Here is a 25059-nt window from a genome sequence, read left to right as displayed (position 1 = left end):
ACCCCTTGTATGCCCTTCATCCTTTTGGGGATTTGTTCCAGAAAGTAGAACTAAGTAGTAACACCTGACATTACAATAAATTCTGCTTGCAGGCTGTATGTTGTTTCCTGCAGGGATTTTCTTCCAAGAAGAGCCTACATAAGGGATCGAGGTCAGAGATCATACCAAACTGACTATTTCCTAAGATATGCCATTAACCTCCCTGGAGGTATGATTATGTCAGGTTTTTGATGCTGAAAGCGGTACAATTGTTTTGCATGGAAATTTGGCTTAAATCTGTCCAAACAAGAGTCTAGTAGACATCCCGGGTATGATAAAGTTTGAAACACGAAATCATTAATTATAATATAATAAATAACTATAAATAAGTATAACAAATAATAATATAATAATAACAATTATTCAATAATGTAATCAAATCAAAAACACTGAAATTTGCTCAGTTGCAGAATTGTCGCTGTCATTACTTTTATTGTCTGATGACGAATTTCCCCACAAATCGCTATCACTCAATTCTGCAAGTGATTCTAATTTATTATCACTGTTTTCTAGCTGCTCTAAAACCACTTTTGACATAAAGGGACACTTTTTGGTTGCTATTGACAATCTCCAGTTTTCAGGCAGAAAGAACAGTATTTATTATATAAAACTGCATGCAGGACACTGGGCAGACCACTAGGAACAAAGAGGATGTGTAATTATTTTATACAGTACTATAATCTGTAAGATTACAGTATACTGTATGTGTATTGTGTTTTTTTTTTATTTGGCGCCGATCTCCGCCCCCGTGCGTCGTAACGTCGCAGGAAATGGAAGTCGGCAGCACTCGGCGCTGTGAATCGAGTGAGGAGACAGTTCGATCACACAGCGGGGAGGCATCGCAGGATCCAGGGGACAAGGTAAGTAATCTCTGCCTGGAAACTGCAATGCAATCCCAAATCTTGCTCGGGGATACCGCTAATGGTACTGGATTTCCACCCCGAGCCAGACTAGGGATTACCGCCAGGGAGGTTAAAGGGTAGCCTGTGAGTTTATTTCAGTATTCCCTTCTGGTAACACTGAGCAGATAGACTCATGTTAAACACAGATCACTGACATCCTACAGCATTGACCATTGTCAATTTTGGTCTCCATGACACATCCACACACACTCATACGCCACGCATACACAAGCACAACCATACTCAACATACCTTAAATATCTGTAGTTCTTCAAGTAAAACTTCTTCCATGTTCCATAAATCCTTTGTAACACTGATGACTTTGAGAACTGTTCCAACATCTAAAGGTGCAAAATATATGTAAGCGTGTGAGAAAAGGCATCAAAGAAAACCTGTGATTAGAAATATATTGAGACTGCCATAGATGACCTGTCCTAAAACACTAGTTACCTGGCTGTTATTTATTAAACTGACTACTTTGAGTCACTGACACTGAACAAGTATACAGATAAGGGCTTGACTCCAACTTCCCTGAACTGCACACTTGTTTTGGACCAATGACCAATTATTGAAGTTGGCAGGTGAAAATAGGGTTCCTGCACCACCTTTCTCTAGGTACCTATGATTTGTAAAAACCTAGTGCTCATCAGCACAGGAATGTAACTTTGCTGCCACATAATGGATCACATTCATAAATAAAATTTATAACAAAAAAAAACAAAAAAACAACACATACATTTAAAGAGTTGAAGTTGACAATATTTACATTGGGTACAGTCATAGGGCACATCTAAAAATCTGCTCTGAAAAAAAAATAACACTGACAATTTTGTGCAACACACATTGCAAAACTGTTTATCTCAGTTTTATCTTACTGTCTGCTATGAGTTACTGTGCTGTATTCTGAATAGAAAAAATAAAACATCAGCACAATGTGATGCAGTGTCTTGGAATCATTACCTTTATAAATGAAGAAGTGGCTCCCTCTGCTGTCTAAACAGCATGCAGAGAATATGCTTTACTGAATATCTGCACAACCCTAAAGTCCTTACATTTCCTAAAATAAGTATATGAGTTGCCCTTGTTAACCTTCTTCTGAAAATGCTAGTTTTCTGGCTATTATCTGGCTTCAACATTTTCAATGATCCAGAACAAGTGTGCATGTTAGCAAAGTCATCAGAAATGTCCTTATCTGCCTCTTTGTTCTAGGTCAGTGACTCAATGGGGGTTATTTACGAAAGGCAAGCCCACCTTGCACTACAAGTGAAAACTACAAGTGTAAAGTTCACTTGAAATTGCATTGAAAGTGCACTTGGAAGTGCAGTCGCTGTAGATCCGAGGGGGACATGCAGGGGAAAAAAACACATGATTGGATAATAAAATCAGCAGAGCTTCCCCTCACTCAGATCTACCCCTCAGATTTACAGAAACTGCACTTCTAAGTGCACTTTCAGTGCAATTTCAAGTGCACTTTGCACTTGTAGTTTGCACTTGTAGTGGAAAGTGGATTTGTCTTTTGTAAATAACCCCCAATAAAACAATAGGCTGCATTTTGATTAGTTAAAAAATGCCTGTATGCCTGAAAACACTCTATTTTGACAGCAGTATGCAAGAGTCCTAAATAGTTCCTGAGAGGACCATGAAAGCTTGTATTGCCTATGTTTAATTCTGAAAATTCTTGGTGCCTGGCTGTTATGTTGACCTTCCAGTTTCAGTATGTTGGGGGTTATTTACTAAAGGCAAATCCACTTTGCACTAAAAGTGCAAACTACAAGTGCAAAGTGCACTTGAAATTGCACTGGAGGTGCAGTGGCTGTAGATCCGAGGGGGACATGGAAGGAAAATAAAAAACATCATTTTAGCTTGGATTTGCCTTTTGTAAATAACCCCCAATGTGCCTGCACACACAGCGCGTAAACATGCGCTGCATATAGATGAGTAAAAAAATGTAATAATCTGAGTTTCTGGTCAGTATTTTACTTACATATGCACATGTGTGCGCAAATACGCACATATGCATATACAATGTTAATTTGAAGAGGTCAGATTTATTTTAATTTTTTTCTACGAATACGTGCAAATTAAATGCCTGAAATTTCAGCTAGAAATACTGCTGTTCAAACATCAGTAAGCATCAGTCCTGTGTGCAAGTACCTTTAGGAAAATGCTTTAAAATCGTATTTATTTATTTATTTAGGAAAATGCTTTAAAATCGCATTTATTTATTTAGTCATTGAAATGAATAATAATAATAATAATAATAATAATAATAATAATAATAATAAAAATAAAATAAAAGTAATAGTAGTCACCTGTCCCAATAAACATTACATCATATTGGCCATCCTCTGCTACCACGTGATCCACGGCAATCTGAGTTAATTTGTAATCCATATTGAGTCTTGTGAACACAGGTCTTCCATGAAGGGGATACACAGACTTGTACATTAGAGGATGGCTCTTTACAAAGCTAATGACATCATCTGGAAAATCTTTGGTAGATTTAATCGATGCATCAAAAGTTTTGCTAGGACACTGGAATTAAAGGAAACATTGAGTATTAAATAGGATGCATGTTAAAATAAAGTATTTTAGAGGCTGTATATATTTTAACAACAAAACCAGATGTGGTCAATTATGTTGAGTATATTGCATATTGTTAGAAACGAATAGCTGTAGTCAAATACAGATATACAAGTAGCGAATTTTCAAAGCTATGCTGCCCTCTAGTGTTCAAAAAGGATATTACTAATTCACTGATTCAAAACAGTCTGAAATGTGACATACGTAACATAATAAAACTAGAAACTGAAAAGCCTTTTAGTGTACCTTAATCTATATGCACACTGCTATATAACTGAATTGTAAAGTAACTGTTAAATGTTTTGTTAGTATTATATTTACACAAACTGCAGAGGTTTAAGTGGAACAGCAGACAATGATCCAGATATACATTTGAAATGCACTGCATATGTTTAAGACTGTACCTGTGAAAGGGTTTGTAATTGTATTTGGCCTCTTTTTATACACTTTTTGCACAACTCACAGCTACAAAAATGTACTTATTATTGTGTATTTATTTTTAAATCATTTTAAGTTACGTATTCTTATGTTATTAGTGGTAAATCAATACATACAGATTGTACTGTTTGATATAAACAAAACATTTTATAACAGTGTAGCAAAAGTACTATTCCCTAATTTCTAATGTATGACAAAATATTTCTCAAAAGTTGACTCATTCATTCTTTTCTAGGACTGTTACTGATTAAAACTTTTTTTGGAAAAAATTCACTTTTTTGAATTAAAAAATAAGACAACTGTAAAGTTAGCCCAATTTTTTAATATATTGTGAAATATAATGTTACGCCGAGTAAAATGATACCCAACATGTCACGCTTCAAAATTGCGCCCGCTCGTGGAATGGCGTCAAACTTTTACCCTTAAAAATCTCCATAGGCGATGTTTAAAAAGTTCTATAGGTTGCATCTTTTGAGCTACAGAGGGGGTCTAGGGCTAGAATTATTGCTCTCGCTCTAACGATCGCGGTGATACCTCACTTGTGTGGTTTGAACACCGTTTTAATATGCAGGCACTACTCACGTATGCATTCGCTTCTGCGCGTGAGCTCGTCGGGATGGGGCGCTTTAAAAACATTTTTTGGGGTTATCTTATTTATTTTTATTTTTTTTGTAAATTTTTACACATTATTATTATTGTATTGTTGTTGATTTTTGCCACTGTTATTTTTATTTTCATGTATAATCAGAGTGTACTATATGTATATTATCTACATTATTTTACAAATGCTCCAACCATGTTGTACATTTTATTGTAATTCAATGTTGAAACCAAGTAAAGATTTTAACTTCAATATCATCCAACCACTCTTATTTATTGAGAACATCATGCCGCTAAAAAACCCCACTGGGGGACCTTCCCATTTTTGTTTTTGCATTTTCGGGGTGCGCGGCACACGGACTCCATATATGCGTTTTTCCTTGTCTCATATCTCATATTTAGACTTAAATGCAAAAAAAAAAATCTGTCATTTGAAAAAATGACAGGAAAATATTGCTTTAAGAAGCATGGGCTTGCTATGCTATGGGGACGGGTGGGGGCCATCTTGCCCTCACTCGTATCCCTGTCGAGCAGGAGAAAGGACCCAATTGCCTCCGCATCTGCCGACGGCTCCGGTAAGCGGTGGAGGGTGTGGGAGAGAGGCGGGAGGGGGGGACCCTCTCGCACCGCCGATAACGGTGATCTTGTGGCGAATCCGCTGCAGAGACCACCGTTATCGTTTACAGGACCGCTCACTAAAACGATGGAAATCTCGGTTGTGGCAGCAGTTGCTGCCGTTACCGAGATATCCATCTTTAAAAACAGGACGTATATACACATGAGCGGGTCCTTAAGTGGTTAATTATAACTCACATACATTTTTCGGATCACCACCATATAAAGTCCCCACTGTAATATCCACAGACATCTCCCCCACTGTAATATCCACAGACATCTCGCCCACTGTAATATCCACAATCTCCACCACTGTAATATCCACAGGCATCCCCCCACTGAAATATCCACAGACATCTCGCCCACTGTAATATCCACAATCTCCACCACTGTAATATCCACAGGCATCCCCCCACTGTAATATCCACAGACATCTCCCCCACTGTAATATTCACAGACATCTCCCCCACTGTAATATCCACAGGCATCTCCTCCCCTGTAATATCCACAATCACCCCCACTGTAACATCCACAGACATCTCCCCAACTGTAATACCCACAGACATCTCCCCACTGTAATATCCACAGACATCTCCCCCACTGTAATATCCACAGACATCTCCCCAACTGTAATACCCACAGACATCTCCCCCACTGTAATCCACAGACATCTCCCCCACTGTAATATCCACAGACATCTCCCCCACTGTAATCCACAGACATCTCCCCACTGTAATATGGTCCACATCTCCCCCACTGTATAGGAAGATTAGTGCTTGCTTAGTCTTACCAGAGAAGCCGGCCGAACACGAGCAGTTGAGGCTGGGTGATGACGTCAGCGCACTGCTCTAGGCTCACCTAGGCCGCCGCCAGGAGAACCAAGATAGCTGCCACTCCGGGAGCTAGGCCGAAGCCGCAGCCTTTCCTATGGCTGAGGCAGCAGCGGAGCTCTGCGGATCACGTGATGTGCTGATCCGCATATGGTGACCCGTTCATATCGCGGATCATTTACGATCTGTTACACCACTAGTACCGATCAAAAGTATTTTAATCGAGCAAAAGAATTAACGATTAATCGAGGAATGAATCTTTACTTTCCACACCCCTACTCTTTTCTCATGCAAACATTCGTTTTTTCTAGGATATTTGGTTGTATGATTTTCATTGTTATCTGATCAAAATTGTTATAGTAATATTATTATAGGTCTATAATTATTATGGTCTTATTAATTGTGTCTGACTTGTATTTATGAATTGTAGCCTTTTTATATCAAGACCCTCAAATAACACTCTCTTTACGCAACATTTCCGTGCATGATAGGTAATATTATAACTCACATTACACTTTATTTGGACAAAAAAAGAAAAACCCTAAAAAAAATTATTTGCAGTGACAGGCCTTTTTTTGGACAAAAAAAAGAAAAACCCTAAAAAGATTAAAGCCTTCTGATTATAAACACAAAGCTGCTATTTTCAGCTGAAATCCCCATCTGATACAAAAGCTCATAAACAACAGTGGTACACTTAGTCCATACATAGGGCCATATTTAAAGATTGTATGTACAGCTAAACAATGTTGTTCCTTCGTAAAGTGTGGCTTAGTGGTTAGCAATTACAGCAGTAAGATCAGAGGTTACTATGACACTTTCCCTGTACTTGCATTTGGTTTCTTCCTTACTCCCAAGACATTTTTGTAGGTCAATTAGCTTTTGTCTAAATTGGCCCTAGTATGAATGTGTATGCATACGAGAAAGAGGTACTGTATAAGGATGTAAAGTCCTTGAGGGCAGGGACGGATGTGAATGTACAATATATGGAAATTGTCAGTGCTATGTAAAAACATGTAATAAATAACCTGCCTAACACAACAGCCACATTCTAGTTACAAATATCCTTTACACTGGAACTGATACTGAATTATACTGTTTGAGGGAAAAAAATGTTATAAGAACAGTTTAAGACATGCTACAGAGTTTATGGAAACTTGGTGTATTTGGCAATAGTCTTAGAGAAATACATTAAGTTATTCTGCTCTCTGTAGTTTCCACCCAGAATGTATGTGTCATACAGTAATTTAAGTAATCTAAGTAGCTGTTTAGGGAGTTTCATAAAAAAAAATCCATATTGCCACATTGGTCCCTCTTTTCATAAGTACTAACTCAAGGAATAAACAGATTTAGAAGAGTAGACAAAGCCAAATCCCATCACTGTTTGTTACACATATCTTTAGAGATGGATTTTTTATTGTGCAACAAATACTTGTTGCAAAATATTTTCATGTTAATTCTGACCCTTCATATTTGTTACCGCTGATAAAAACTCTGGTGCTAGAATTTACATCTACAAATAAATACAATAATTATCTTGAAAACACAAGAGAAATGGTATTTGAAATCTAAATCTATACACATCAACTTCTGGCAAGCCCTTTTTGGAAACATAATCAAGAAATGTGGAGTTAAAGCAATAACGATCGCACAATCAACTATACTAGAAAATAATTATATAAAAACCATCGGAATTAATAGTTCTCACCCAGACACACACTGGGCCAGATTCAGAAAAGAGATACGACGGCGTATCTCCTGATACGCCGTTGTATCTCTGAATGCGGTCGGTCGTATCTATGCGCCTGATTCAGAGAATCAGTTACGCATAGATATCCCTAAGATCCGACAGGTGTAAGTGTCTTACACCGTCGTATCGGAGGCTGCATTTTCAGGCTGGCCGCTAGGTGGCGCTTCCGTCTGTTTACGCGAGGAATATGCAAATTACTATTTACGTAGATTCAGAAATGAACGACCGCCCGGCGCTTTTTTTTTACGTCATTTGCGTTCGGCTTTTTCCGGCGTAAAGTTACCCGTCGGAAAGTATAGTATGGCTGTCATTCCCCGTCGTAAAGTAAAGTATGGCTGTCATTCCCGCACCGAGTTTTGAAATTTTTACGTTGTTTGCGTAGGTCGTTCGCGAATACGGCTGGACGTAATTTACGTTCACGTCGAAAGCAATGACGTTTTGTGGTGGATTTTCGAGCATGTGCACTGGGATGTTTTCACGAACGGCGCATGCACCGTTCAAAAAAACTTAAAATACGTGGGGTCAAGCCAAATTTAAGTAAAACACGCCCCCAACATCCCCATTTGAATTAGGCGGGCTTACGCCGGCCCACATACATTACGCCGCCGAACTTAGGGCGCAAGTTCTTTCTGAATACGGAACTTGCGCCCAAAGTTACAGCGGCGTAACGTATCTAAGATACGTTGCGCCGGCCGGACAGATACACCATTGTATCTGAATCCGGCCCACTGGGTTTAACCTAATAAAATAAATGTTAATTTTGCAAAGTAAATGCTAGTGAAAAAGATGAAGCTGTCATTACTTTGAAAACCCACTTTGAAATGTTTTTTGTTACATAGTAGGTGAGGTTGAAAAAAGACCATCAAGTCCAACCTATGTGTGTGATTATATGTCAGTATTACCTTGTATATCCCTGTATGTTATGGTCGTTCAGGTACTTATCTAATAGTTTCTTGAAACCATCGATGCCCCCCGCTGAGACCACTGCCTGTGGAAGGGAATTCCACACCCTTGCTGCTCTTACAGTAAAGTACCATCTATGTAGTTAAAGGTTAAACCTCTTTTCTTCTAACTTTATTGAGTGTCCACGTGTCTTGTTAAACTCCCTTCCGCTGAGAAGTTTTATCCCTATTGTGGGGTCACCAGTATGGTATTTGTTGTAGGATGTGATGTGATATGCAAAGTAAACACACCTTCACCTTATTCACTAGCATTCCCTTTGCTAAGTGAACAGCTTCTACTCCTTTAATATTCCAACCCCGCTATAATAGCAACCTTTGTTTCTCTGAACTTCACTCACCTCACATGGCAACCTGCAGATGTGTTAAAGTATACTGTGTGTAAACCCTTATTTTAAGGCCTTGTTCACACTATCTGCAGAGACCTGCATTTTTTTGCATTAGAAAAAATGAAGGTCTCAGCAAGACTCACAGAAAACATTTGTTTTCTTTGTCTTATTCACACCCAAATGCTGGTGTGATGTGCAGTGTGGAGCTGTGCGGATGTGTGCAGTATACCTGAAGTTTTCCTCACAGCTTTGCACATAAACTCAGGGAAACTGACAGAACCGCTCTGCACTCCACGTAACAGACAGTGGAGAGGACAGCAGAGCGATGCCATGTGTCCAGACTGTTATGCCTACAGAGTCTAAACTGTGATGGTGGAACAGACACTGTTGGCAATAATCTTGTGGAAACTGGTGGTGGAGCACTGATGGTGAGCTACTGGTGGTGGGGTACTAACTGTGAGGCGTTGATGGTAAGGCACTGAGAGTGGGGCACTGAGTGTGAAGAACTGATTGTGAAGCACTGATGGCAGGGCACTGATGAGGAAGACACTGATGGTGAGGCACTGATGAGGGATGCACTGCTGATGGAAACAGATGAGGGGGCTCTGATGGGAGGGAAACTGATGTGGGTTCTCTGATGTGGGTCACTGATGTGGGGTCATTTATGAAGGGGATTTTGATGCAGGGGTCACTGATGATGAACACAGAGAGCAGGAAACTAATGGAGGGGGGGGGGTCTGAAGCAAGGGCTCTGATAGGGACTACAATGCACAGGGCTCTGATGGGGACTATGATGTAAAGGGAGGCTCTGATGGAGAATATGATGTAAAGGGAGGCTCTGATGGAGAATATAATGTACAGGGGGGCTCTGATGGTGACTGTGATGTAAAGGGAGGCTCTGATGGAGAATATGATGTAAAGGGAGGCTCTGATGGAGAATATAATGTACAGGGGGGCTCTGATGGTGACTGTGATGTAAAGGGAGGCTCTGATGGAGAATATAATGTACAGGGGGGCTCTGATGGAGAATATGATGTACAGGGGGGCTCTGATGGAGAATATGCTGTACAGGGAGGCTCTGATAGAGAATATGATGTTAAGGGGGGCTCTGATGGTGACGATGATGTAAAGGGAGGCTCTGATGGAGAATATAATGTACAGGGGGGCTCTGATGGTGACTGTGATGTAAAGGGAGGCTCTGATGGTGACTATGATGTAAAGTGGGACTCTGATGGTGACTACAATGTGAAGGGGAACTCTAATAGGGACTATATTGCACAAATGACTCTGCTGGGGACTGTGATGTAAAGGGGGCTTTGATGAGGACTATAATGCACAGGTGACAGGTGAAGGGAGGAGATGACACAGGATTGTGTGTCTGTAAGTGAAATGTGTTCTTTTTCCCATCAGTTTTCCGCATGTATGGTGTAACAAGGCCTAAAACGTGGGAACTACATTCAAATGTTCCTCATAATCAACATAACATTCATGTATATTTATGGACTTCATTTTTAAAAACACCAAATACCTGTCAATCTCCCTTGCTTCCTCTAGTTTTCTAACCACACTATCCATAAAATCATATTTGTGCTAGTGCCAATAGTCCTATAGTCAATCTGTGATATCATAGACTAAAATGTCCCCCACTTTGACTGGCAGTAACTCAGAGAAGGTACCACAGTGTCACAAGAGCAGCTGTGCTTTGTTATGCCTCATATTTAACTACACCTGCTCCCAGCCAAAAAAGGGCATCACATTGAAGGCTTGTGGACCACTGAAAATTAGTGAGTTTTGAGGTACTCTTCTGAATCGTTAACATCTTTTATTGTTTTTTTGGCTAAACAGTTCACATAAATTTGAAGCTTCATGCACACTGGATGTTATAAAAAGCCAGTAGCTTTAGCTGTTGAATAGCATGTTAAAAATTTGACTTGCTGCATTTTAGCATTACAGTTTTTAAGCGTATTTTAGCATTTGCGTTTTTTGCATTTTTTAGTAAAACTATACTCCCACAAAAGTCAAATTTTTCAGCGTTATTCAGAGTTAGAGAGTTTTTACAGCTGAACAACTAGTCTTCAAACCAACTCGTTTTGGGGGGGTTTCCCAGTCAGAAAATGCACCTGCCAAAAACGCTGGGAAAAGGCTATGTGTACATGGGCACATAGGATAGCATGCTTAATAGTTTACTGGCTGCAGAAAAAAAAGCCTGAAGCCAAAAACAGCAGCTTTAAAAATGTCCAGTGTGCATGAAGCCTTAATGTTCATATGATCAAATGATGAACTGGCTGCAGTTACAACTGCCTGGCATCTTCCTATCCACAACTGCTGCTGGTGCAAACTGGGGTACATAAAATGTAAAAGACATTAGCGCACGCCTCATCAAATACACATCATGTAACTCAAAGGATACCATGATGGCATAGTAACAAAAATCTAATTTATGTTTCCAGACTGTATGCATGCATTTTCTATTTATGAATGGAACTTTTTACTTGAGTGGACATATGCCCAGATGTTTTGGTTTACCTCTAGCATTTTTTCCAATTAAGATTTGTTTACATTGACTGTGTGTGGTTGCTCCAACACAGTTGATCATAAAGTTTCATAGAAGCAATGCCAGACTACAAAGACACGGAGCAGCAGCCATATTGGCACAAGACAAAAGCACAAACCTAAAAAGGAAATAGCATGTATTTCTAAAACAAAATGCCAAGCTTGAATCTAAGTATATGGGCAGACTAGATTTTCCATCTGTCAGGTTTTGTCATTTTTTCCAGCTTGGTATGAATAATTGAGTAGGAAATCCAGTCTATCAACATACTGTATGGTATTGCATGTAGATGTGCAGAGATAACATCCATGTTAGTCACCTGAACACATTTCAGAACACTTTCTTTACTGTGGGCATTGAGGTGATTTACTGACACTAGAAATATATGCTTCCCCACCAACTAACAGATCTTTCAATAGGCATGCTTAAATGTTTCTGCATATGAGTGATGTGTAGTTCTTTGTATACCTGTTTCTTAAAATACATTAAAATGTGTGCATGTTTATTCATTTTTATCTTAGTAAAAATGCTAGTTACAAAACCATACTGATCAGAATACCCGCTGCTTTACTTCTCATACACAGGTGGATCTATTTTGGGATTACAACGTCTGCCCACTTTTGTACAGACCCCTGAGTAATTAAAGCAGAACTAAACTCTCCTATCCAGGACCATTACAGGCAAGGAACCTGCCATCTTAGGCTGTGTTTAATCTGCAGCTGCCATGGTGCTGCAATATGATCAATTATGACACCAGTAACAGTCATTATTCAGGATATGTGGAAATGGGGGGGGGAAAACTGTGCTAAACCACAAAAACAAGAAAGCAGCCAGCATTCAAACAAACAAAGTAAATGGAAATATGGGTAATTACCCATATTATTAATATTATTCAAGATATGCCTTGAAAGTAATGGTTTTGGGAAATAGATAAATTGATGGGTTTTGTTTCGATTTAAGGTGGCAAAGTAGCTTTTCCATTTGACATGTCTGAAAATTAGTTTGACAAATGCACAACATGATTTTTCGCTTTTCTGTAGAGCTAATTAACAACTTGATCAGGGAGACCTTCCACCATGCTGGGTTGACTATGGGGCTTCTGCTAAAGACTATCCTTGCCTGAGAAAACATGACTATCACTTACATGCACAGTGGTTAGCACTTCCACCTAACACTAGGGTCATTGGTTCAAATCCCAACCGTTCTCCCTGTGCCTGTGTGGATTTCCTCCAGGTACTCCAGTTTCCTCCCACACTCCAAAAGATGCTGCTAGGCTAATTGCCTATCTGTCTAAATTGGCCCTAGTATATATGAGTGTGAGTTAGGGACCTTAAATTGTAAGCTCCTTGAGAGCAAGGACTGACGGGAATGTACAATATATATGTAAAGCGCTGGCTATATTGACAGTGCTAAAAAAGTAACTGTAATCAATAATATCTCTTACAATGAGTTGTAAAGGCAGAAGGCATTACGACAAAAAGCCTTTTGTGTGTAGAAGCTTCTTCAGCACCCCCTAAGGCCCCGTACACACGACAGAGTTTCTCGGCAGAATTCACCGAGAAACTCGGTCAAAACCCGGATTCTGCCGAGAAACTCTGTCGTCTGTACAGTTTTGGATCGATGGAGCCGCCGAGGAGCTCGACGAGAAAATAGAGAACATGTTCTCTATTTTCTCGTTGTTCTATGGGAGAAGGCGGCCCGCCGAGCTCCTCGGCGGCTTCATCCCAAAACTCGACGAGGAACTCGACGTGCCAAGCACGTTGAGTTCCTCTGTCGTGTGTACGGGGCCTAATACTTACCTGAGCCCCATCTCTATCCAGCAATGTCCACGAGTCCCTCAGCCGTCCAAGATTCTCCCTCTTGATTGGCTGAGACACAGGTAACTGGTCGTGAGCTACAAATAATTTTGGGGTTTTACAGCCCCCCCCCCCACAAATGTAAAGAAGCCCTACAGCCCTGAGATATATATAATAAGGCTGCTTTCACACACGTGCTGTGATTTACCTGCAGCTTTGCTATAGACTTCTACTACATATTGTGGGTGTGGTGCACTTTCAGAAATCGCACCAAACCCACAGGATATAGTAGAAATCTATAGCTCAGTGCAGCTTACCTGCAGGAAAGCCATAGTTTGAAAGCAGCCGAATAACCCTTTTCTTAAACTACTAATGTGCCCATTGCAAAACGATATGATGTTTAATAAACTGACCTTTTTCACTTCCAACTTCTGCTGGCATTGCGGTTGGGAGCCCCTGATTTAAAGTATTAACACTATACTCAGGGATGAATTTCAATTCCTGATGCCTGTGGGAGAACCACATTTGGCACCTAAAGAAAATCTTCCTGCCAGAATGACATTTCCTTATTTTACTGGTCTTTACTTGCCTTGGAATATTGTAATACTGTGTAGCTTATATAAAGTGTTTCTACCAATGATAGGAAAAAATGTGTGGCCAAGTAATTCACATGAAATAGCTTCACCTTTGAACTGGCAGCCTATAGGTACAGATCTAGTATGGTAAATGCCTACACATCTTCTCTCGCTCATTGTTCAATAGTGAGGCAAAAATACATGTATTTTTGTATGTTGTGTGTATGCATATACAAAATCCAAGTCTACGTAAAACATAACAGTTTTCGAGAACATTTGTTCATTCTCAGAATTAGTGCGATACTAAGATATCAAAGATCAAAGATTTTCTCAACTCTCCCTGACCGGATCCGGAGCACCATAGGACACTTGTGTGTCAGGGTGGTGCAAAAAGTACGGCAAATAATCTGACACTAATCTAACACTGATTTTGTTTAAATGCTGGGATTAGGTCAAAACTAAAACATAACAATTTAAATACAAATGCTTATTGTAAAATAAACAAATCAGCATATCACAAGGTTCAATTCATATAAATAGCTCAAAGTTTATCAATATAACAAATTACTTTAGAAATTGTTTAGTTTGCCATTTCTTGAATTACTGCATTCAACCATATCAGCTTCCAACGTGAGTAAATCTGATTGATGATGTAATCACAATTGCTGTGTAAACAAATGAAATAACAAAATAAATGTATATTTAAGAAACAGGACATAGCCTGTTTATCAAACAGAAAAATGGAAATGTATCAGTTAAAACCAAAGAATTCTTCACAATGTCTGATGGACTTGCAAGTCTCTTGGTATGTAGATGCAGCTAATTTTTCAAATGAAGCGGTATTTTAGCAAGCAGACAAATGAATGGCTCCCAAGTCTCTGTTTGCTAAATGGAAACCTTAGGGCAACAGCTGAGTTTATTTATCAGTGACGCATTTTGTAACTATTACGTTCCGTTACTGGCATCTGTTTTTTATTTGAACAAGATATTTATCTTTTTTTTTTCTCTCTAATCCATTTCCCTCTGTGATAATGACTAAACATAGAGCTTTTTAAAAAACGTTATGACAAAACCTGTAGAGTTGTTTCTCTGGATTGAATATTGCACTGTTTTAGTGTACACACCTGCTTATTTATATGATAATACAGAGAATGTCTTAGGCCAGCCATATACTGTTCGAATCTCGACCAGTTCAGCAGGAACCGGCAAAGATTCAAATCATTAATGGGCAGGCTGAATGTACCAAGTTGATTAATATATTAACTTGGGTACAACCAGCCTGCCAGATGTGCTTGCTATTTTTTCAAGCGGCTGCTGTACCTGCTAGCGATAATCACTGTATTTTCCCGGCTCCACGGCCTCCCCTGAACACAATTGCTCAGTAGGAGAGATTCCCTTGTCAACACTGTCTGTGTTGATTGGGGAATCATGGGAATTTCTTTGCAGGAAAGAAATTTGCATTGTCTATGGCCTTAGACAGAAAAGTAAACCTTTAGTGCAATTTGCACGTGCACTTACCTCAGAGCTTAGTAAATGAGGGTAGGTTCTGCTGACTTCCATCGTCCAGTCATGTGTGAGCAGAAATGCAGTTTATATCCCTTGCAAGTGATTGGGTATTCTTTGCAAAGTGAAGCTTCACCTCATTTACTAAGCTCTGGAGCAATTGCACTTGCAAAAAAAAAAAAAACTCACACCATGGAGCTATTGAAAAACAACCCAGTTTACACATTCCAGGCACAAAAACCAGGCACAAAAACCAATGCATCATTAGACCTGTGTTGCTGAAATAACATGTGTTCAGTACAGAACATGGATGGGGTTATGCATTCCCACCCCCAACTACTGACCTGTGAGAGATTTATTAACTGTTTGTAATTGATCATGTGATCTCTCCATAGAACCCCATGATCATAAATACAATATGGCATCTGATCAATAGCTGTGAATGAAAAAACAATATTTTTTACCTAACAAACTAGTAAAAAAAAACGGTGGGTTGGTGGAAGCTTTTTACTGTAGTGCTGTTTATATAAGGCACCATTAGTTTATTGTGGGTGAGAGGTAAGCTCCACTGTTCAAATCTGAAAAATAGAATATGGTATCTATTCAATGGCAGTGAACAAAAAGGCAATATTATCTGCTTAACCACCTTAGTACTACACTATTGCAGAAAATGTTGCATTGTTTTTTGTTTTTTTTCTGGTGGCTTATAATACCTGTGAGCATGCTGTCATTAGATAGTGCAGGTCACAAACACAGGAGATCAAAGTGGCTTTGTATCTTGTGATGGCTGGGAACCAATCACACCGGTTTTACAAAAATAAACAGTATTAAACCTAGTTTAATTTTCACTTGCGTTGTGTATATTCCTTTATTGCCAATCAACACAGGACATTCTAAAACCTTCCCTAAAAGATTAAACTTGACAAATAGTAAACAACATTTAAAAATGTCCGTTTTGCCGTGTTTACATGCCGCATTTAGCCGCGTTTGCATTAAGGAGCATTTAATATTTTTTTTTTCAAATAGTCAAAAATGTATCTCCATTAAAAATGCCTGTAAACAAAACGTGGCTAAACGCAAGCTACCACGTTTACAAGCTGTTACAGACATTTGGCATTTCAAATGCCTCTGAACATCCATCCTGATTTTTTTTGCTTTCCAAAAAAAGCTTCTAAACTCAACTGCCTTAGGAATTACTATAAACGACCCTGTGTACATGTACTGATAAGATAACATAGGGGAGAGGTCAGGGGCATCTGAAAAAAAGTGCAACTGCTCCTAAACGTCCGTTTATCAGCAGCAGTTTTTTCAATGACTGAGTAGTGGAAGTGAATGAAAGCTAGGGTAAATTAACCATTTAGTAAACTAACCCCTACAGTTAATACATCATTACAAATTGCTGCACCTAATAAACACAATGGGCCAGATTCAGGTACATTGACGTATCTTTGTGCCGGTGTAGCGCATCTCATATGCGCTACGCTGACATAACATTGAGAGGCAAGCTGAGTATTCACAAACACTTGCTCCCATATTTACGCCAGCGTAACGTAAATAGGCCGGCGTAAGCCCGCCTAATTCAAAGTAGGCAGGTAGTGGGCGTGTTGTATTAAAATGAGTCGTGATCCCATGTAAATGAATGGCCATACGAACGGTGCATGCGCGCGCATGCTCAGAATCATGTCACATATACTCCCTAAGGCTCAATGCCTACAACGTGAACGTAACCTACGCCCAGCCCCATTCACATACGACTTATGTAAACAATGTAAAATACGATGTCTGTTCCGACGTTTCCGACGTTAATACCTTAACATGACTTACCCCTGCTTTATGAGGGGTAAACTTACGCCGGACGTACGCCTTACGTAAACGGCGTAGATTACTGCAACGGGCGTAAGTACGTTCGTGAATCGGCGTATCTTGCTCATTTACATATTCGACACGTAAATCAATGGAAGCGCCCCTAGCGGCCAGCGTAAATATGCACCCAAGATACGATGGCGTAGGAGACGTACGCCGGTCGTAGGAAGTCAAAATTCAGGCGTATCTTGTACTGTGAATTAGGCGCATAGATACGACGGCGCATCCTAGAACTTACGCGGCGTATCAACAGATACGCCGGCGTAAGTTCTCTCTGAATCTGGCCCAATGTTTGTTCCACATTCCCAAAGATGAATTCCTGCTCCTAAACAAGAAAGCAGTCATTGTCCCTAACATTCTTCATTTCTAGAAGCATTTTACTTTAGAAGAACGATAGCACACTGGAACTATTATGTTGCCCAGTCATATTCTTAAGCCTCTTGACATTTTTATCTGATATGTTTTATAACAGGAAGTAAGGCTAACAGGTTTTCTTTCAAAGTGTTTGATCTTTGTTTCTTTGCATAATACAAAAATGATTACCTCATACCTGATCTTAATGAGTGCCTCTAAAAGAAAGCTTTATCTGTCTCAAAAAAAATAAAAATAAATGTTTTTGATACTATTCAGCTTTACCGAGTAATTGTCAGTCCGATTAACACAGCATTTAAAGATGGCCTGGTAATGAAGGGGCACATACAGGGTAGTTTTAAATCAATTGTATATTAACTTGGTTTAACTTATGGCATTAACCTCCCTGGCGGTATGATTATTTCAGATTTTAGGTGCTGAAAGCGATACAATTATTTTGCATGGAGATTTGGCGTTTTATATTGTAGGCCTGCAATTCTTAGGAATAACTCACTCAAATCTGTCCAAACAAGAGTCTAGTAGACATCCCGGGTATAATAAAATTTGAAAAACAAAATCATAAATTATAATATAATAAATAACTATAAATAAGTATTACAAATAATAATATAATTATATAAAAATTATTCAATAATGTAATCAAATCAAAAACACTGAAATTTGCTCAGTTGCAGAATTGTCGCTGTCATTACTTTTATTTTTTGATGACAAATTTCCCCACAAATCGCTATCGCTCAATTCTGCAAGTAATTATAATTTATTATCGCTGTTTTCTAGCTGGTCTAAAACCACTTTTGACATAAAGGGACACTTTTTGGTTGCTATGGACAATCTCAGGTTTCCAGGCAGAAAGAACAGTTTTTAATTTTATAAAAGTACATGCAGGACACTGGGCAGACCACTAGGGACAAAGGGGGTGTGTATTTTTTACATACAGCACTGTAATCTATAAGATTACAGTATACTGTATGTAATGTGTTTATTTACTTTTTTGAATTTGGCGCCAATATCCGCCCCTGTGCGTCGTAACGTCGCAGGGAACGGAGCTCGGCAGCACACAGGCACTGTGTGAATCGAGTGAGGACACAGCTCGATCACACAGCGTGGAGGCATCGCAGGATCCAGGGACAAGGTAAGTAAACCATGCCTGTGGACACTGCAAGGCGATTACGAGTCTGGCTCGGGGTTACCGCTTTTGGTTCTGAAATTCCACCCCAAAACAGACTCGGGAATACCGCCAGGGGGGTTAAATAAACTTGCTACCTACCTTAATTGATATAGTGTGTCATGTTATATTAATTCTTAATATAACATGACACACGCTATCAGTTTAGGTGGGTAGGCAGGATGCCTGCACAGGCCCATTCTGTAGTGCTATGGCCCCCATAGGGCCCCCCCCTCTCACACACACACACATTTGTATTATTATTTTTATTATTATACATGATTTATATAGCACCAACAGTTAACGCAGCACTTTACAATGTATTAACACCAGTATGTCTGGGAGATTTTTTGGAGGTGCATTATGCAAATTCCATGAATGAAAAAATCAAGCAGGAATATTTTCTGAGAGTGTAAATGGCCCACAAAAACATTGGGGATGATGACAACTGAACAATAACCTAAATATATGTAGCAGAAAATATCACACTGTTACTTCTCAAAGTGGTAAGATAGGTCTGGGAATTCTAAATCACTGCAGAAATAAACATTACCTTGCACTACACACAATATCCTTGAAAAAGTAAGTTTATCTTTAAACTTGCTAAATCTTTGAAAATCATCCTGTAAAAAGGTATACGTCATGCAAAATATGACATGATTATAAAGGCCACGTGGGTATAGGGTGAACTGCTGTTAAACATCAAGTAATTAGAGATGGAATGCTTTTTTTTATTCCAGAGGTACTGAAGACCATCTGTCCATTTCAGAGCTCAGAGGGAGCGATATAAAAAAGGCATATAAGCTGGTATATTCCAAAGTTATACCCATGAAACAAGCTTGTTTAAAGGAAAAAATATATATATACTAAAATTAAAAACACATGTTGCTACACATAATTCATTCATCACTACCTGTCTAAAGACAGATAAAAAGTATATTGAGAGACAGATTATAACACAGGTGCAGTGCACATCTGATAGAAGACTGTATTATACAGAATAGTGAACGCCTTTGATTGATTGATGAGGCTTGCTTGCCTGTAAGACGGCAACCTAAAATCGTATTATCTGTTAAAATCTCAGAATTCTTTACTGACATCTAACAATCTGCTATAAGATCAGAGGAGATAGACTAGAAAAAAAAAGATAAAAAATGTGTCCACATCTTGAAAATGCCATCCTGGATCACTACTATTTAACCACTTCAGGACCTGCGCACAACTATGTACGTCCTCTTTTTGAAGAGGAATATCTCGGTAACGGCAGCAGCTGCTGCCACAACCGAGATGTGGTCTGCGTGGTGGATTTGCCGCAAGATCACTGTTATCAGTGGCGGGAGAGGGCCCCCCTCCCACCGCTTTTCCACGCCCTCTGCCGCTGCCGATGGCTCTGGGTCCTTCTCCCTCTCTGGCATGGATACAAGAGAGGGCAAAATGGCCCCCACCCGTCTCCATACCATAGCAGGGAGGAAGTGTCGTCAAAACGTCACTTCCGCCCATACGTCTTAAAAGGTCAATTTCTTTTTGTCATTTTTTCAAATGACAATTTTTTTTTTTTTTTTTTTTACATTTTAGCCTAAATATGAGATCTGAGGTCTTTTCGACCCCAGATCTCATTCTTAAGAGGACCTGTCATGTTTTTTTTCTATTACAAGGGATGTTTACATGCCTTGTAATATGAATAAAAGTGATCCAATTTTTTATTTTTATTTTAAAAACTGTGTAAAAATAAATAAAATCAAGTAAAATAAATAAGAAAAAAAAATAAAAATAAATTTAAAACGCCCCTGTCCTGACGAGCTCGCGTGCAGAAGCGAAAGCATACGTGAGTAGTGCCCACATATGAAAACGGTGTTAAAACCACACATGTGAGGTATCACCACAATCGTTAGAGTGAGAGCAATAATTCTAGCCCTCCTCTGTAACTTAAAACATGCAACCTGTAGAATTTTTTAAACATTGCCTATGAAGATTTTTAAGGGTAAAAGTTTGACGCCATTTCACGAGCGGGCGCAATTTTGAAGCGTGACATGTTGGGTATCAATTTACTCGGCGTAACATTATCTTTCACAATATAAAAAAAATTGGACTAACTTTACTGTTGTCTAATTTTTTCCAAAAAAAGTGCGCTTGTAAGACTGCTGCGCAAATACAGTGTGACAAAAAGTATTGAAATGACCGCCATTTTATTTTATAGGGTGTTAGAAAAAAAATGTATAATGTCTGGGGGTTCTACGTAATTTTCTAGCAAAAAAAACTGTTTTAAACTTATAAACACTGAGTCTTAAAAACAGGCAAGGTCCTTAAGTGGTTAAATATAAGCTACGGTATATACTATTCTATTTGTAAATTATGTTACCATCACTAGTCTTTATGTTAAATATGTTTATATAGCATTTCACAGAATCAGTTACGCATAGATATTCCTAAGATCCGGCAGGTGTAATACTTTTACACTGTCGGATCTTAGGATGCAGTACCTCGGCCGCCGCTGGGGGCATTTCTCGTCGAAATTCCGCGTCGGGTATGCAAATTAGCACTTACGGAGATCCATGAAGCGGTTTCCCTTTGTGAAGTCTCCGTAAGTTGTTAGTTTGCAAACGCAAAATTAGGGCTACTTTTACAAAGTGTAAAGTTAGTACACCATGTAAAAGTAGACCCTTCTTTCCCGCGACGCTGTCAATTTTTTTTTTTTTTCCGCCGCATCTCTTTTTTTTCCCGACGCAACTTTTTTTACCCGGCGCGATTCACAAAACTCGGCGTAACGTAACTTCGCGCAAAGCACGTCGGGAAAATCGCGTCGAGAGCATGCGCAGTACGTCCGGCGCGGGAGCGCGCCTAATTTAAATGGAACTCGCCCCATTAGATTGGGCCCGCCTTGCGCCGGACGAATTTAAGTTACACCGCTGAAAATTTCTAGGTAAGTGCTTTGTGGATCGGGCACTTAGGTAGAGATTTTGTTGCGGTGTAACTTAAATAGGAAAAGTTAAGTTACGGCCGCTCGTTGTGGATCTGGCCCTAGATGCTTGCTTGTCTGCACTGCAAGAATAATTCATCTGGTTGGTTTGCATGGGTAACACTTCCACTTTCATTTCCTTTCCTTTTTATGAATGACCCTCATAATGCTTCAACAAGATACAAATATAGTTCTGAATGGTAAAGCACCAGACTCAGTTATAGTAGTTTATAAAGTATACTATTTCCTGTAGGCATACAGAAAGTTGTAGTAAAGGAAACATTCAAGGGAACAATTTAAGAGTTGGTTTTGTAGAAGAACAATAATATAATTAGGCGTCTTTCTTTTAGATGCTGGAAATAATTAGTCTAACAGCTTCAATTTATGATCTTCAGTGGAATTTTTATATTCCGATGTCTGTGGAGATAAGCGCTGTATAAATAATTCTGTTTACTTTGATGCATTTTCTGTGTGTCCCACAAGACAATGACCAGTATAATCAGAGGTTACCATCTTCCTATTATAAGAAACACGCAATAAAGAAAACACAATTATTCTGGAGGGTATAAAGAGTCATTTCTACATGCAGGGAAACCAGAAAAGTATAAATAAACCAGCTTCTACTTTTATCTTCAGTGTTTTCCTATGTTATAATTTACTTTTGTTCCTTTTTTTTTTGCCATTTTAATATACTTTTTTGTTTATAAGAAACTATTAATTGAATATTACATACTTATTCAGTACCTTGTACAGGCAGTCCTCAGGTTACATAGGTTCTGAAAGTTTGTTCTTAAGTTAAATTTGTATGTATGTTGGAACACGTACATTTTTTCAGTGAAGCCTCGTATGACCGAGGAACTTGACGGGCGAAACACATCGTTTTCCTCGTCGAGTTCCTTGTTAGGCTGTCGAGGAACTCAACAAGGCAAGTTTCTCCATTCCCATCGAGGAAAAAGAAGACATGCTCTCTTTTTGGCTCGACGGGATCCTAGACAGTTTCCTCGTCGAAAAATGTACACACGACCGGTTTCCTCTGCAAAAAAAAATCCCAGCAAGTTTCTTGCTGGTTTTTGCCGAGAAACTCGATCGTGTGTACGAGGCCTAACTCTTGCCAAATTTTTTTTTGGGTAGCATAGGGAATGGTTAACACCCCTGCAACATTTGTTTTGCTGTCTGTTCCCCTGTTCAGAAGATTTCACCTCACTTTCTGTCCCAATAACAACTGGATTTTGAAAATTGTGGGTTGACATGGAAACAAGGATTGGTGATAGAGCTTCAGTTGAGACACCTTTTTCCCATGATAACTTTTACATGAGTGAATTTCCCTTCCTAGGAGTAGATTTCCTCTCACTTCCTGTTGTCTCCCTTCATTTGTAAGTGAGAGTCATACAGTATGTACATTGGATGTTTGTAACTCAGGGACTGTCTGTACAGTAAAATTGCAAAAGGAAGGAAATCAACATGCATACAAATATAAAAAAAATAATTATTGCAAAAATTATAACTGTAATTATAATATTCAATATATTTTTTTTAAATGTCCTTTTCTCACCAGGTATACAAACTGAAAATATAAGTGTAACAGACCCACAGCAATGCTAAAATAACACTTCCCCTACACTTTGTTACCTTGTGGCATTGAGGAAAATAAGGCCAATATTAGCTCCAAGTTGTTCCTATTCAGATCTCAGATTACTCTCACTGCCACGTGTAACACTGCTGCTGCCTAAGTGGCCAATTACCAAGCACTAGTGCTTGTGACTCACTCCCTTCAATCCAGTATGGGATTCCAGTAAGGGAGTGGGGTGGCATGTTCCCGGGGGAATGAAGGGTATCAATGCTGTTCTCCCTGAACTTTAGCTGCTCAGAAAACTGCCAAACTAATTAGACTATTCAGACACCCATCAACCATCAGCTATTGGACAAATTGGTCTGCATGGCTGTCGTGCCAGAAGGAAACCTCTTCTAAAGATGATGTACAAGAAAGACCAAAAACTGTTTGCTGAAGACTAAGGACATGGATTACTGGAACCATGTCCTGTGGTCTGATGAGATCAAGATAAACTTATTTGGTTAAGATGGCGTCAAGCATATGTGGCGGCAACCTGGTGGACAGTACAAAGACAAGTCAAACAGGCAAGCATGGTGGTGGGAATGTGATGGTTTGGGGCTGCAGGTGTGCTGCCGGCACTGGGGAGCTACAGGTCATTGAGGGAACCATGAATGCCAACATGTACTGTGACATACTGAAGCAGAGCATGCCCCCCCTCGGAGACTGGGCCGCAGGGCAGTATTCCAACATGCTGACGACCCCAAACACACCTCCAAGATGACCACTGCCTTGCTAAAGAAGCTGAGGGTAAAGGTGAAGGACTGGCCAAGCACGTCGCTAGACCTAAACCTTATTGAGCATCTGTGGGGCATCCTCAAATGGAAGGTGGAGGATAACATCCACCAGCTCTGTGATGTCATCACTGAGGAGTGGAAGAGGACTCCAGTGACAACCTGTGAAGCTCTGGTAAACTCCATGTCCAAGAAGGTTAAGGCAATCCTGGAAAATAATGGTGGCCACACAAAATATTGACACTTTGGGCCCAATTTGGACATTTTCACCTTAGGGGTGTACTCACTTTGGTTGCCAGAGGTTCAGACATTAATGGCTGTGTGTTGAGTTATTTTGAGGGGACAGCATATTTACACTGTTATACAAGCTGTACACTCACTACATTGTAGCAAAGTGTAATTTATTCAGTGTTAACACAATGTAATGACCCAAGCTGTGTATGCCACTAATAAGTATACTTAGGAATGTCTTGCCCTGAGAACATGAATGTCAACAGCACAAGAACTGACTGTGCTTTATCACATGCAAAATCTTGTAAGAAGGAAACAGCTAAGCACAAGTTCAAATGTAAAGTATACACTAGATACCATTACATTACCTACTAACCCTGGAGTCATGAGCATGTCATGTATAAGTTATTACACAGACAAACTTAGAAAATAGACAGCCAGATTAAAAGTAAGGTGATAGATAGATAGATAGATAGATAGATAGATAGATAGATAGATAGATAGATAGATAGATAGATAGATAGATAGATAGATAGATAGATAGATAGAAAAATAGATAAATGATCACAACTGATTTAAAGGAGAACTCCTGTATTTAATATGACAACTACAACAGGGTTTTGTTTGTCGGATCCATTAATTCACAAATGTGTTCTAATTTG

General features: G+C 39.3%; 1 protein-coding gene across 2 annotated transcripts in view; it reads right to left on the bottom strand.

Moving 5' to 3' along the window:
* Window positions 1-25059, bottom strand: part of SEMA3D (semaphorin 3D) — a 252611-nt gene that overhangs the window by 27731 nt on the left and 199821 nt on the right. For both annotated transcript variants that reach the window (XM_040343436.1, XM_040343437.1), the window contains exons 12-13: window positions 3254-3476; window positions 1194-1282 (exon numbers count right to left, since the gene is read on the bottom strand). In XM_040343436.1, the coding sequence (XP_040199370.1) occupies window positions 1194-1282; window positions 3254-3476 (312 nt within the window). The remainder of the gene's footprint in view (window positions 1-1193; window positions 1283-3253; window positions 3477-25059) is intronic.

This window comes from Rana temporaria, chromosome 3 (genome assembly GCF_905171775.1).
Source record: "Rana temporaria chromosome 3, aRanTem1.1, whole genome shotgun sequence".
Lineage (NCBI taxonomy): Eukaryota > Metazoa > Chordata > Amphibia > Anura > Ranidae > Rana > Rana temporaria.
This window is presented reverse-complemented; position numbering and strand designations above follow the sequence as displayed.